Source organism: Bison bison, unplaced genomic scaffold (genome assembly GCF_000754665.1).
Source record: "Bison bison bison isolate TAMUID 2011002044 unplaced genomic scaffold, Bison_UMD1.0 scf7180017864212, whole genome shotgun sequence".
NCBI classification, from domain to species: Eukaryota; Metazoa; Chordata; class Mammalia; order Artiodactyla; family Bovidae; genus Bison; species Bison bison.
Window position 1 is genome coordinate 2110196 of NW_011494784.1, and position 15004 is coordinate 2125199.

General features: G+C 38.3%; 1 protein-coding gene across 3 annotated transcripts in view; it reads right to left on the bottom strand.

Annotated features, from left to right (window-relative positions):
* The window catches only part of TRPM6 (transient receptor potential cation channel, subfamily M, member 6), a 166364-nt gene that overhangs the window by 54796 nt on the left and 96564 nt on the right, over window positions 1–15004 (bottom strand). For all 3 annotated transcript variants that reach the window (XM_010844892.1, XM_010844889.1, XM_010844891.1), the window contains exons 15-19: window positions 14498–14632; window positions 12664–12944; window positions 10650–10878; window positions 7986–8132; window positions 4157–4303 (exon numbers count right to left, since the gene is read on the bottom strand). In XM_010844892.1, the coding sequence (XP_010843194.1) occupies window positions 4157–4303; window positions 7986–8132; window positions 10650–10878; window positions 12664–12944; window positions 14498–14632 (939 nt within the window). The remainder of the gene's footprint in view (window positions 1–4156; window positions 4304–7985; window positions 8133–10649; window positions 10879–12663; window positions 12945–14497; window positions 14633–15004) is intronic.

The following is a 15004-nucleotide window of genomic DNA, read 5'->3' on the forward strand; positions in this document are numbered from 1 at the left end:
AGGGATCGAACCCAGGTCTCCTGCATTACAGGTGGATTCTTTACCAGCTGAGCCACAAGGGAAGCCCAATATCAAGGAAGGCATAAGAATCCACAGTTCTCTGTTCTATGATTCTATGGAAGGAAAGAAGAGCACTATTCTCTAATGCATCAAAGTGGGCACTGTTTCATCTTGTTGGCTCCTGATCAGAATTTTCAGAACCCTGCACATTCTGGCATGGACACAGTCAGGCTAACAACAAGGCAAGGGGGAATCACACACCTTCTCCTCCATTTAAACAGAAAACATGTGTCCTAAGGATGCCAAAGTAGCAGTATTGGTAGGAGACTGTTTCAAATATAATAAGTTGTGATGTTTATTACTGCTGAGAATTTTATTTTATGCTGATTAAAATATCCTGGTTGATAGAAAAGTATTATCTGATTGTGAATCTTTATAATTAAAGACTGTTGACATTTTTATCTATAGCACTTAAGCACTCAGCCTAACACATGATAGACAATCAAGAAATGTATGTTTAAGCGGTATGTATATTAAACCTAGATTTCCAGTCTCTTCCAAGAATTAAGGCACAGTAAACACATACACTGGAGAAGGCAATGGCACCCACTCCAGTACTCCTGCCTGGAAAATCCCATGGACGGAGGAGCCTGGAGGGCTGCAGTCCATGGGGTCGCTAAGAGTCCGACACGATTGAGCGACTTCACTTTCACTTTTCACTTTCATGCATTGGAGAAGGAAATGGCAACCCACTCCAGTGTTCTTGCCTGGAGAATCCCAGGGACGGGGGAGCCTGGTGGGCTGCCGTCTATGGGGTCGCACAGAATGGGACATGACTGATGCAACTTAGCAGCAGCAGCAGCAGCAAACACATACACATAGATGTATGGTGATTAACAGCTTTGTGATCTTATCTAACATTCTTATGTCTTACAATTTCCAGAAGTAGAATAACTACACACATTTAAAAATGTGACACATATTACTAAGTTGCCAGCCAGAAAGGCTTTACCAATTTCTCAATCACCAACAAAGCATGAGACAATGCAGCCCTTCAAATATCTTCAGAGACCATACACAGTACTAGCTGATAAACACATATTACAAATCCCAGATCAAAGGGGGAAAAGTGCCTCTGTGTGTGTTCATTCTCATGAGAATCATATTATTTTAAACTGAATCCTTATTTATCAAATCTTTTTGAGCTCTACCTAAGTTTGATAAGCCTGCTAAGCTTAGTGCTGCATAGAGAATGGCTGAAATCACTTTTGACTATACCAAATTGGCATTTACAATAGGTGGTATTTCAGGCAGGCATAATGGCTATTAGCATTGCCTATGAGTTCAGAAACTTAATAGAGAAGCATATAAGAAAGTTAAGTAAATTCCATACTTCTCTAGATCTGTATTTCATAGTTTTAATATGTTTGATGATCCCGTAGGGACACAATTTAAATAAACTTGTACTGTCAAGCAGACGTTTTTTACATCGTTATCACTGGTTCCATAGTGGCCAGACACCAAAACACTGTAGATATTGGTGGTATTACTTCTGACTCTTTTTTTTCTTTCCAAGTTTTAAAAAGATATCCAAAAATGTTTACATTTTTGCTTTTTCATCATACCATTTACAACAAGACACTGTTTTAATAAAGTACACGTACCATAACCTAGCAATGTAAGGGCCATGAGTAAAATGCCTGTGCTCACAGCTAATACAGTTCATTGTGGTGCGTAGATATGGTTGGCTAGTTTGTTTATTTCCATCATCATTATTGTCCATTTGCTTAGGTTGTTCCTGTCTCCAAGAGTTCATAAGCTGGAATTTTCTAAGGAAAAAACACTTGAATACTCTACCCAGTGGTGTGACAATGGTTGGGCTTCCCTGGTTGCTCAGCTCGTAAATTATCCACCTGCAATGCAGGAGACCTGGGTTCGATCCCTGGGTTGGTTAAATTCTCTTAATGCTACTATCAGAGTCTCTAGGATTTTGTTGCATATTCACAAAAATGGTAAAACCTGAATCATCTGAATGAAAATTTTCTTTTTGAAAACATAAAAGTTATTTGGACCTATGTACTTATTCAATATGTATATGAAACAAGTGTGTGGTTGGGCAAGGAATATTTTGAAATATAACGCATTTATATAAATATCCTCTTATAATGACTTCAAATGTTTTAGAAATATACAACCTTGACTATAAGCAATTTAACTATAGATAAGCATTAGAATCCCAAAGAAAGGCAATGCCAAAGAATGCTCAAACTACTGCACGATTGCACTCATCTCACACACTAGTAAAGTAATGCTCAAAATTCTCCAAATCAGGCTTCAGCAATATGTGAACTGTATACTTCCAGATGTTCAAGCTGGTTTTAGAAAAGGCAGAGGAACAAGAGATCAAATTGCCAACATCCGCTGGATCATCGAAAAAGCAAAACAGTTCCAGAAAAACATCTATTTCTGCTTTATTGACTATGCCAAAGCCTTTGACTGTGTGCATCACAATCAACTGTAGAAAATTCTGAAAGAGATGGGAATACCAGACCACCTGACCTGCCTCTTGAGAAATCTGTATGCAGGTCAGGAAGCAACAGTTAGAACTGGACATGGAACAACAGACTGGTTCCAAATAGGAAAAGGAGTACGTCAAGGCTGTATATTGTCACCCTGCTTATTTAACTTCTATGCAGAGTACATCATGAGAAATGCTGGACTGGAGGAAGCACAAGCTGGAATCAAGATTGTCGGGAGGAATATCAATAACCTCAGATATGCAGATGACAACACCCTTATGACAGAAGGTGAAGAAGAACTAAAAAGCCTCTTGAGGAAAGTGAAAGAGAAGAGTGAAAAAGTTGGCTTAAAGCTCAACATTCAGAAAACTAAGATCATGGCATCTGGTCCTATCACTTCATGGCAAATAGATGGGGGAAATAGCGGAAACAGTGGCCACCTTTATTTGTTGGGGCTGCAAAATCACTGCAGATGGTGACTGCAGCCATGAAATTAAAAGACGTTTACTCCTTGGAAGGAAAGTTATGACCAACCTAGATAGCATATTCAAAAGCAGAGACATTACTTTGTCAACAAAGGTCCATCTAGTTACGGCTATGGTTTTTCCAGTGGCCGTGTATGGATGTGGGAGTTGGACTGTAAAGAAAGCTGAGCACCGAAGAATTGATGCTTTTGAACTGTGGTGTTGGAGAAGACTCTTGAGAGTCCCTTGGACTGCAAGGAGTTCCAACCAGTCCATCTTAAAGGAAATCAGTCCTGGGTTTTCATTGGTAGGACTGATTTTGAAGCTGAAACTCCAATACTTTGGCCACCTGATGCAAAGAGCTGACTCATTGGAAAAGACTCTGATGCTGGGAAAGATTGAGGGCAGGAGGAGAAGGGGATGACAGAGGATGATATGGCTGGATGGCATCACTGACTCAATGGACACAGGTTTGGGTGGACTCTGGGAGTTGGTGATGGACAGGGAGGCCTGGCGTGCTGCGGTTCATGGGCTCACAAAGAGTTGGACACGACTGAGCAACTGAACTGAAGTGAAGCATTAGAAAATTAAATATTATCAAATAAATGTAAAAGCCACTGAATACATTTAGTGTATAGTTACTGCTTTTGCCATCTCTCCATCCATGACATATGTAGTATTTGATACAATTTTTCTAAAATTTGTCTTGTTCTCCATATATTATAAGTATTTGCTACTGAAGACAACAACAACAAAAACTTGCATTTTTAGTCTATATTACACAACATTCCTACAAAGAAAAAAAATCAATTCAACTACTGACATTTTTGCCCAAGATGGGAAATTAATCCACCCCCATCCCTTAATACTACAACCACTATTTTCATTTTATTGTTCCACAAAGTTTCAAATGCTTAGTTCCAGCTGTGCTAACTGTAAACACTCAGAAGAAGAAAAAAATTCTTGTGCTTTTGCTCCCAAAAGTAGGAAAGACCTGCCCTCACCTTTTCTCACCTCCCTCCAATCTTCTTTCCTATCTCCTTTGCCAGGCCTCCCACTCTTTCTAAACTATATTTTTATTACAAGTTGGTAAATCAGGCATATCACTATCAACATTATCATTAAAAATTAACCATCCTGAATACTATATACAATTTTTTAAATGAGACCAACCGTATAAAACCAAAACTTGACAATTGGAGCATTGTAGAACTCATAGACTTTCCTGGTCCAAGGAAGGGTTTGGAGCCCACTCTTTAAATCAAAGTGCTGACTTTCATCTGTTTTCTCATCAGGTCCCCTTTCCAAATCACAGTCTTTCTGTAAAATAAACAAATAATTATTTATTGTCAGAGCCTTAACTAAATTGCTAACATTTTTAAATATCTAAAATATTATATATTTCATAAATATATAAATATAATAAATAAATGAGAAATTAATTGGGCATCCACCTTCCAAATTATAATCTTAGTCTTGAACAGAAGAAAAACTACATGTATTGTATCGATCTTTGACAGGGTAAAGAGAACAGCGCATTTCTGAAAAGCAAGTTGAGTCTGCCGTAATCAAATTTAGTCAAACTAAGAGTAGTTCCAAGCATTTTAAAATGGTCCCTCTTCCTGTTCTTTTTAATCTCCTTTATCAGTAATTTTGGAACCTCAGGATATTCATATAAATAAAGTCCTTGTGAAATCAATTAAGTAGAGAATAGATTTGTTTCCACATAAAAGGAGGAAAAAATGGATAGAGAATGGTGATACATCTTTCCCAAGTCACAGGGAAGTCAGGCTCAGTGTTGATTTAAGAATTCTGACTTTGACAGCTTCTTCACTCATTAATAACAGAGGTTCTTTACCTGAAGTTCATGAACTCTCTGAGTTTCTGGAGTTCTTTGTGCCTGCTGCAATTATATGCAAGCATTTGTGTTGTACATGCATTTTCTAGGGAAAGCATTTTCCATCAGTTTCTCAAAAATTATGGGTCAGCCTAAACGGGTTAACAGTTGTAGGTGGTGAGAAATGAATATCTGTGTGACAAGAAAGCGGTTGCATGAATGTGACTAACAGAGGTGTCTGCTCAGAAGAGCCATTAGAGAGAAAAAAAGAAAGAGAAAGGGAAAAGCACTTGCACCCTGGTTACTTTTGAGAAGAGGAAACTTAGGGATGATGAAAGAAAAGCAAAAGAGGTATCATCCTACTTCATAGATGTCTGTGTGATTTTAATCTTTCAATAGGAAATGTACTACTTTTGTAATATTACGAAAGTCATATTAAATGAAAAGAAAGGAATGTTCTATGGTGCCTCTCAGACTAGCCTATTTCTTCAACCTATCCACAAAAGATGTCTCTCGAACACCAGACCTGCATGATTACCAAGAATTTCCAAGCCAAGGAATGAATCAGGTTTTGCCTGAATTATCCATGTAATAGCAAGAAAATTTAAATTTTGAGGCCTCAGGCCTCTAGATGGGTTTTCTCAGGGCCTAATTGATAGTTCTGTCATTCATGTCACTTTGGACAGTGGAATCAGAGATGTGATTTAGAAGTACAGTAACTGAGCCAGTTACTAACAGAGTTAAACCAGCCTAGAGTTAAAATGGCTTAGAACCATGGCTTAGAACTGATTTTAAAAGTCATCATATACTGTGATTTTAATGGCATCAGTACCACTTCGGAAAGACTCCAGAAAGCTATTTAAGTAATGATCTTGTTGTTAAATAACTTCTCATTATTATATTATAAAACATTAATTGAGGGCTTCCCTGGTAGCTCAGTGGTAAAGAATCCACCTGCCAACGCAGGAGACACAGATTCGATCCCTGATCCGGGAAGATCCCACGTGCTGTGGAGCAAATAAACTCTGTGCCACAATTCCTGAAGCCCCTGTGCCCTAGAGCCCGTCCTCCACAACAGACAGTAGCCCCCTCTTGCTGCAACTAGAGAAAAGCCATCAATGAAGACCAAGCACAGCCAAAATAAATACAATTATTTTAAAAAACACTACTTGAGCCTATCTCTGAGTTGAATTCAAAGACCAAATACCATGACATGTATATGAAGTTCTTGATGTTGTATCTGATTATGACATCAAATAAAATACACAAGATTATCTGCCAAGAGCTGTGGCTTAAAAGCAGAGTGCTGGAAAAACACCTGTGTTGGAAAGATTGCTCAAGCACGAATATTTCCACCAGGATTCGAGGAGATGATGACATGTTCTCCAGACAGGGTGACTCAGAGTAAGTCTCTTAAAATGTGGCCTGGTTTAAAGATAGTTCTTGGCCATGTGCTCTTACCAGAGGGAAAGATTTTGCAGCCTTAAGGCATGAAATGGAACTCCAAATGAGGAAAAATGTGAAAGAAGGCTGTACTGTTAGCCTTGAGACCATATAAAATCAAACATGTATATGTGAATATCTCACATATAAAGATTGCCTTCTATTTCTAATAAGGTTAGGCCAGCACTACATTTCTTTTCTTTTCTTAAAAAAAAAAAAATGAAACAGTCTAAACTTAGTAAACATATAATCTAACCAGTACAATCACAATTATGACAACTTGCAAAGCCCAGTTTTGCAACAGAGAATTTCTCACACACTCTGTAAAGGTTAGAATGTACCTGGTATCTTGTACTCTGAGAACCCCAAACAGAACTATCAGGCTTAGAAAAGAAGGGAAGGGAGGGAAGGAGGGATAGAAGAAGAACACATATACCCAAAGAGTCATGATAGTCAAAATATTTAATAACTCATCTGGTTAAGTGATCTGGCATTATCAATCAGAATGGATGCTCAATCAATCACAACAGATGCCATCCGTACAAACTATAATTAATTATTTTTCATTTAACATTTATCATAGATGTTTTCAACATTATAACAAATACCTCATAAGTACAAAAGCCCATCAGACAAGACACTAGCTAAAGATGCCTCACTGAAGTATTAAGTACCAGAAAAGATGTTCACTACACTTCATAGTCCGTCTAGTCAAAGGTATGGTTTTTCCAGTAGTCACATATGGATATGAGAGTTGGACTATAAAGAAAGCTGAGCACTGAAGAATTGATGCTTTTGAACTGTGGTGTTGGAGAAGACTCTTGAGCATCCCTTGGACAGCAAGGAGATCCAACCAGTCCATCCTAAAGGAAATCAGTCCTGAATATTCATTGGAAACTGAAGCTGAAATTCTAATATTTTAGGCACCTGATGCGAAGAACTGACTCATTTGAAAAGACTCTGATGCTGGGAAAGATTGAAGGCAGGAGGAGAAGGGGACGACAGAGGATAAGATGGTTGGATGGCATCACCGACTCAATGGACATGAGTTTGAGTAAACTCCCAGAGTTGGTGATGGACATGGAGGCCTGGCGTGCTGCAGTCCGCCAGGGGTCACAGTCGGACACAACTGAGTGACTAAACTGAACTGAACACCTGATAGTAAATGGCAACTTCATCAGCAATGATCCAAGTTGAAACAGAAAATTTAAAAAATGGATGTGCAGACAGCATATTGGAGGCTCTTCAGCAAAGATGGGTTGCAAGAGAACCAGCTCAAGTTACCCATGAAAGAGTACACATTTGGGAACTCAAGTAAAACCATCCAAACTCATTGGATATGACAAATGAAAAAACTGTGGCATGAAACAGTGAAGATCAGCACAAATCCTAAATCAGCATTTTATAAAATATTTTGAAGGCTACGAGACATCCCTTATTATAGCTTTCAAGAAACAATAAGCCTATTTGTTCCACTAGTCATAAAGGAAAATAAAATATTAAGCAGCTTCCTAGATATAATACAGTCTTTGATTTTGGCAGAAATAGGATATTTTGCTTAATCATATACGGAGGTTAATCAGAACTATCATACATAGTATACCTGACCATACTATAATATGATTAAGATTGTTAAATAGTTTGTTAATAAGTAAGCTATGCGTCTGCGTTTGTGTGCAGTCCAGGTCACAAAAACTCAGTTCACCATGATATCGTACTAACCTGACAAGAGTTTTCTTTGAGAGTACTGGTGTTCTGGTCACCATTATACCACGTAAAGTCCTGGGACTGTGGGACATGTGACATTTCCGCTTTGCTTTTAAACTCCAGTGTCAAAATGGCAGGTGGGAAAAGAATACTGATGATGATCTTCAAAAGAGGAGAACAAAGCAGGTAGTGAGGGTTATACAAGACACACATATGATCCAAATAAAGTCAAGATTTGGGTGTATAGGAAATGTCAGATCCGTCCCCAGTTAAGTGGATACCCTGATTGTATACATTTTCTGACGTAAGAATTCCAATACCAGAAGTGTCTCCCTCAGAAATACTCATGAATCCAAGCATATGTATAGGGATGTTCATTGAAGGGCTATCTGTAATGGCAAAAAAATTAGTGTCAACCTAAATGTCCAACTAAGAAACTGAGCATAAAAGTCCATCTATAGAAGGATAGCTGATGTGGAACAACCTAACGGTGGAATTCAGCCAGCCCATCATATATGTGGGCTTTGCATCCACAGATGCAACTAACTGTAGATTAAAAATATATAAAAAAAAAAAAAATTCAGATAGTTCCAAAAAGCAAACTTGAATTTGGAGCACTCTGTCCCTGGTGGCTCAGACAGTAAAGAATCCGCCTGCGATGCAGCAGACTTGGGTTCAAACCCTGAATCGAAAAGATCCGCTAGAGAAGGAAATAGCAACCCATTCTTGCCTGGAAATCCCAAGGACAAGTGGGCTGCGGTCCATGGGGTTGTAAGACTTAGCGACTTAGCGACTAAACAACACCTAGCAGGAAGCGGCTGTGTATCATAGGGAGCCCAACCCGGCTCTCTGGGATGACCCAGAGACGTGGAATGGTGGGCAGGGTGGGGAGGTTTAAGAGGGAGGGGACTCGCATTAATGTGTGGCAGAGACTACCACAACATTGTAAAGCAATTATCCTCTAATTAAAAAAAGAAAACTAGTGGCAGGACACTGAGATGTCTTCTTTTTCAATGAGCATAATGCTTGAATAATTCTTTAAAGCCACTAAGTAGTTATTATCACATAAAACACTCTAAAATTTATTTATATTATAAATCAATAATGTAAAACCATACCAAGTCCCTCTGTTTACATCTATCTCCCATCACACATATATTTTCTCTGCCAGCAAAACCTACAGAATGTATAACTCTAGACATCCTTCACTCTATTGCTATCATTCTTGAATTTATTTATGGTCTATTCAACTTGTATGGCCTTTCGGGGTAAAGAGCTTGGATTTACTCAATTCTGTGAGAATCATCTTGGTGAACATTATCTCTTTTGAGCTAAAATTAAGCTCCAGTATTCTAGGATTCAATGAATGAAAATAAGATTACCCTGACTCTATACCATTCATGATTAAATAAACTAAAGCCATGCTCTTGTCAATTTCTTTCTTTCTTTTTTTTTTCATGCTTAAATGACTTTTTGTTGTTTTGTTTTAAAGCCTGATGTCCTGTGGAAGTTCTCTGGACTTGTCCCAGTTCTGGCAGGGATTGGTTTGTTTGTGTGTTTGTTTTCTTTTCAGATGTTGAACCCAAAAAACATGCAATCTTCTAGGTCTGGAAACATCATAGTTATCAAACACAATGATAATATTGCACTAATTAATTCCTAATCTACTTCCTGAAAAGCTCCACATTCTGTTGCCATTGACCACTGCAGAACCATCAGCTTGTGAAACAGTGTTCAATGATATCAACATCCCATTTCCAAGGAAGGGTTTGGAGTCTATTCCCTAAAAGCACTTACATGAGCTTTCCTTTCCACATAAAACTCTATAAAGTCTTCCTCCAGTCCTCATCCACTTGGAACTAGTCATTTTACAATTATTTATGGAAGTGTTCCCAAAACTTACAAGCCAAGCACTGATAAATTAGGATCCAGGCATAGAGAGCAATATGGTTTACTGCAAGTCAGAGATTTTAAGTAGCTAATTCAGTCTTGTAAGCTCACCATGTTTGGGGGCAAAACACCTAGTCTTACTTCACTTAAGTCTCTTCGTTGATATAAAAAATAAAGTATACAAAGAGCAGAAAGTTATTACGTTTTCAGGAATAAGGGTTTCTAATTTCTAATTCAAGATGAAAGATAAGGCTAAACTATAATGGAATACAAAAATTTGGATATAGTGGTGTGAACAAATGTGTTTGAGGGCAGCTTTATAAAACAGCCATTTATTTCCTGAAACATTACATTAGATGAGCACAACCAACTGCTAATTTTATTTAGTTTATCATGGGTTAGCATCCTTAAGCTAAGAAAATTCTCAGTAAAAAGTCTCATTTATTTCTATTATAATTATCAGGGACAGTGGTGACTACTAATAATGAAATCTTACTTATGTCTGTACATGCTTTTAACTTCTAGCCACTTTCTCATGAGTATGCCTTTGCAATGGACTGAGCTGGCACAATTATGCCCATTTTTAAAAAGAAACCATAGGAGTGGGAGATAAAGTAGTTGTCAGAGGTTTCACTGTGAAGATCTCTGCTCGTCTGTGAGAATCAAAAACAGTATTAATAATTGGTTTTCCTAAAAGTACTCTTCTGGAACAAGTGACAAATGAAAAAAGTACAGACCTCCAGACTAAACTATTAATAACATTAAACTCTATAAAGCAAGTAGATATACCTTTAACCAAGAGTTTTTCCTCATTTTCAGACGCCCCATCCACATATCAGTTAGTAGCATTTGGGTACAAGTGTGTGAAACAAAGGGCCTCAACCCTCCAGAAACAGCCAGCTTCAAACAGGTAGAGTTGCTCCAGTTCTTGAGTTCGTAGGTCAGCAGTTTCATGGCCATTCTTTCGTTCTGTTTGAATGCCTTCTCCAACACATCCAGGGCAAGCTGGCCAAACTGTCTGCAATGACACAGTGGTGAGCGGCAAATATAAAGGCAGGCCAGAGTCCCAGAAACGTCCAAAAGGTTACATATGGGACTCAGAAAAGACCAAGAGAAAAGAGGGGACAGTAAAAGGCAGAGGCTACTTTAAAAGGGACTGCTGCTCAGAAAATGGATTGTTCTCCCTTTCTTGAAGGAACAGTGGGTTTCCAACGACAGTCCCTGAGCTATTCCTGAGGAGAAGTGACTCCACACCACAAAACAAGCTATGTAGGGCTCCCTGATAGGTCCTAATGAAGAATTTTTGCCAGAAAAGACTATTCAAAATCAAACTAGCATATAAGGAAAAACTGTGGAAACCCCTCACTCTTATTTTTTTTTTTTTTTTAAGATTTTACAAAATACACAGATAACTTAAGTAAGAAGCCAGACCTGGAGACATCCCCAGGTGATCTTCTGGGAGGTTGTTTTCTCTAAAAAGTAGACACTGTCATTCTCTGAAATTTTTTAAAATAAAGACACGTGTACCCCAATGTTCATCGCAGCACTGTTTATAATAGCCAGGACGTGGAAGCAACCTAGATGTCCATCAGCAGATGAATGGATAAGAAAGCTATGGTACATATACACAATGGAGTGTTACTCAGCGATTAAAAAGAATACATTTGAATCAGTTCTAATGAGGTGGATGAAACTGGAGCCTATTATACAGAGTGAAGTAAGCCAGAAGGAAAAACACCAATGCAGTATACTAATGCATATATATGGAATTTAGAAAGATGCTAACAATAACCCTGTGTATGAGACAGCAAAAGAGACACTGATGTATAGAACAGTCTTATGGACTCTGTGGGAGAGGGAGAGGGTGGGGAGATTTGGGAGAATGGCATTGAAACATGTAAAATATCATGTATGAAACGAGTTGCCAGTCCAGATTCGATGCACGATACTGGATGCTTGGGGCTGGTGCACTGGGACGACCCAGAGGGAGGGTATGGGGAGGGAGGAGGGAGGAGGGTTCAGGATGGGGAACACATGTATACCTGTGGCGGATTCATTTTGATATTTGGCAAAACTAATACAATTTGTAAAGTTTAAAAATAAAATAAAATTAATTAAAAAATAAAAAAAATAAAATAACATAAAAATTATAAAATTTTAACTAACTTTGGCTTCTCTTCTCTCCCTACTACCATCATGCATTAGTAAATAAAAAAAAAAATTCCCAACTTTCTATTTTCCATCATCATTCTCTGGCACTTAATACATAATATATTTACCTGTTTTCCTGCCTGAGAGGTACTTAAACAACAATTTTAAATATAACTTAGTATCAAAGAGTTTGATAGTCAGGAGGGAGTTCCAAAATCATTCATTGAACATTTTATAGTTTAAAGTCCCAGGACTTCCCTGGCGGTCCAGTGGTTAAGAATCCAAACTTTCACTGCAGGAGGCACAGTTTCTGTTCCTGGTTGAGGAACTAAGATCCTACATGCCATGTGCTGAGGCCAAAAAAAATTTTTTTAATAAAAAAAAAGAAACTGAAGTCCCACAGTCTTGGCAAGTCATTTGACCATTAGTAAAGAGCTGGCCCCAGGATAAGAACCCAAGTCTCCTGAACTAAGGGCCACCTCTCTTTCCTTTAGTCCTTAAAATATTTTAAGACTCTTATCTAAGGAAGAGTCCATGAAATGCACCGCTGTAAGTCCACTCCTCTTATAAGTTCTAGGGTGTGGAAGATAAAGGTTTCTAACCATTCTAAGAAGTGTCAATGTTAAGTGTGAGGTGAAGGGAGAACTCCTACTTTGAGTAATTTTTCAGTTCTTCAGAGGCATCATCGACCATGTTGCTCTCCTTGGCTTCCCGGGCCATTGCTCGGTAGAGGATACAAGCGATCACTGCCTTGACCGTGGCCTCCTCACCATGCTGCCAGAAGAACATGGCCATCTTCTGCCTTTTCATTAGCACAGCCCACACAAGCAGGTCATTATAAGGATAAATAAAGCCAGTAGAATCAGGGTCATCTGATATATTTTGTTCTTCTTTTGACTTCTTCCTTGATTTATGAAGGGCTGCAGACTTTTCCTGTTAGAATATAAAATAGGAATGGGTGTCCAAATACTCAGATGGATGATGTTCTACCTGACAAAAGACATTGAGTATCTCAGAAATATTTTTTAAATCACTGAAAAAGGATGGAAATAATAAAAGAACTTTATAAATCAGAAACCAAAACTTTGGCCTTTTATTAATCTATTTCTTGTTGTATCTAATAGTTTCAGGGTCCCTAGGCTAAGATACCTTAAGTCCACTTAAGTTAACACAGCTTAAAACTTAACACAGCTTAACACAATACAAAACAACTTAATAGAACCTAAAGCTCTACACCTTTAGAAAAGTCACTAACTATACAACAGTTTTCAATTTCTCAAGGAAATGGGCTGAAATTACATATAAGACAAATGAGAACTATTAAAAAAAAAAAAACAACTCTAACCTTACCTTACAAATAGATCCACTATCTTCTTTTCAGTAAAATGACATTAGTGTTGCCAACATTGTTACAAATAGATTGGTTTTAATTCTGATCTCCTTTATTCTGGCCATATTTCCATAGTGATGGTAATAGGTAATAATGAAATACCATTTTCTACCTGGTTAAACCCACCCTTTACAATTCATGTCAAAAACCATTCGCTAAAGCCCCACAGTCTTCTATGCCACTCTGCATGTATCTCTAGTTCAATGCTCATCACACTGCACTGAGGTTACTTCTTTGGGAGGGCAGGACCATTTCTTAGTCATTAACATATCTTCTCCAGCCCACCTGCATCTCAAATTCCACCAAGAGCCCAAAATAATGCCTGGCAAATGATAAGACTCAATAATTATTTTTTTTAATTAAAGGAGATCAGAGAAAAAATTGTAATAAGCTTCTTCTATTTCTATAAGTAGAGGGAATTTGTGTTCATTGGTTATGACCAATAGTAATTTTATGATATAACTTTTTGTTCTAAGAGCTGTAAAAAGCAAGCCTCTTTCAGCCAACATAAGAACCATTTCTATGGAAACTCTATGGAAACTCTTGAACAAAAGCATTCATGCCCAGAGGCAAGTGGGACTGAGGTAGTACAGGCAAGGGGGCATAACACTGCTCACACACATATAACATTCATAAATACATTATCATTACCATACATTAAGCGAAAATTCATTTCAAAAAAACTTCAAAGGGGAAAAAAGAAGATACAAGAGGGCAATGTAAGAGAAAAGCAAAGGAGAAGGTAACAGTCACCTCTCTAATCAGCCTTAGAAAAAGGAGGATGAAGGTTTAATGGTGATTTTTTAGTACCATTCCATGGACTGCCTTCCTGAGTCATCACCTGGACGTGGCAGAGGTAGGAACAAGGAAGGCAGCCTGAGGTGCCAGCCCTGGAGATCATTTAGTTCCCCATCCTGGGCATTTGCTCATCATTGTTAGAGAACAGCTTTATCATGTTTTAGACTTGTACCATCTGTTTACAGTTCCTATAAATGGTCCCTCTATCTGTATTCCCCATTCTTGAATTTAAAATGATGAAAAGATCTCAGTCTTCAAGGACAATTTTATTCTCAAATTTAAAAGAAGTAATTGGTACCTTGACTTTGTAAGGTTGGGCAGTTCTAATGAACTGGGAATGCAGGGTGCTCTCTGTAGACTCCTTTCTATTTCCTGAGCAGCGTCTTCGGTGAAGAGCAGGCTGGGACAGGCTTTGAGCAAGAGTGGTCACTTGCTGGCATGTGTTATTTTATTTTTAAAACAAACAAAAAGGGAAAAAGATGATTATGGTAACAATGAAAGTGGTAACAATTAACCTTTTGTTTCTCAGTTCAGTTCAGTTTAGTCTCTCAGTCATATCCAACTCTTTGCGATCCCATGAACCAGAGCACGCCAGGCCTCCCTGTCCATCACCAACTCCTGGAGTTTACCCAAACCCATGTCCATTGAGTCGGTGATGCCATCCAACCATCAAATCCTCTGTCATCCCCTTCTCCTCCTGCCCTCAATCTTTCCCAGCATCAGGGTCTTTTCAAATGAGTCAGCTCTTCACATCAGGTGGCCAAAGCATTGGAGTTTCAGCTTCAACATCAGTCCTTCCAATGAA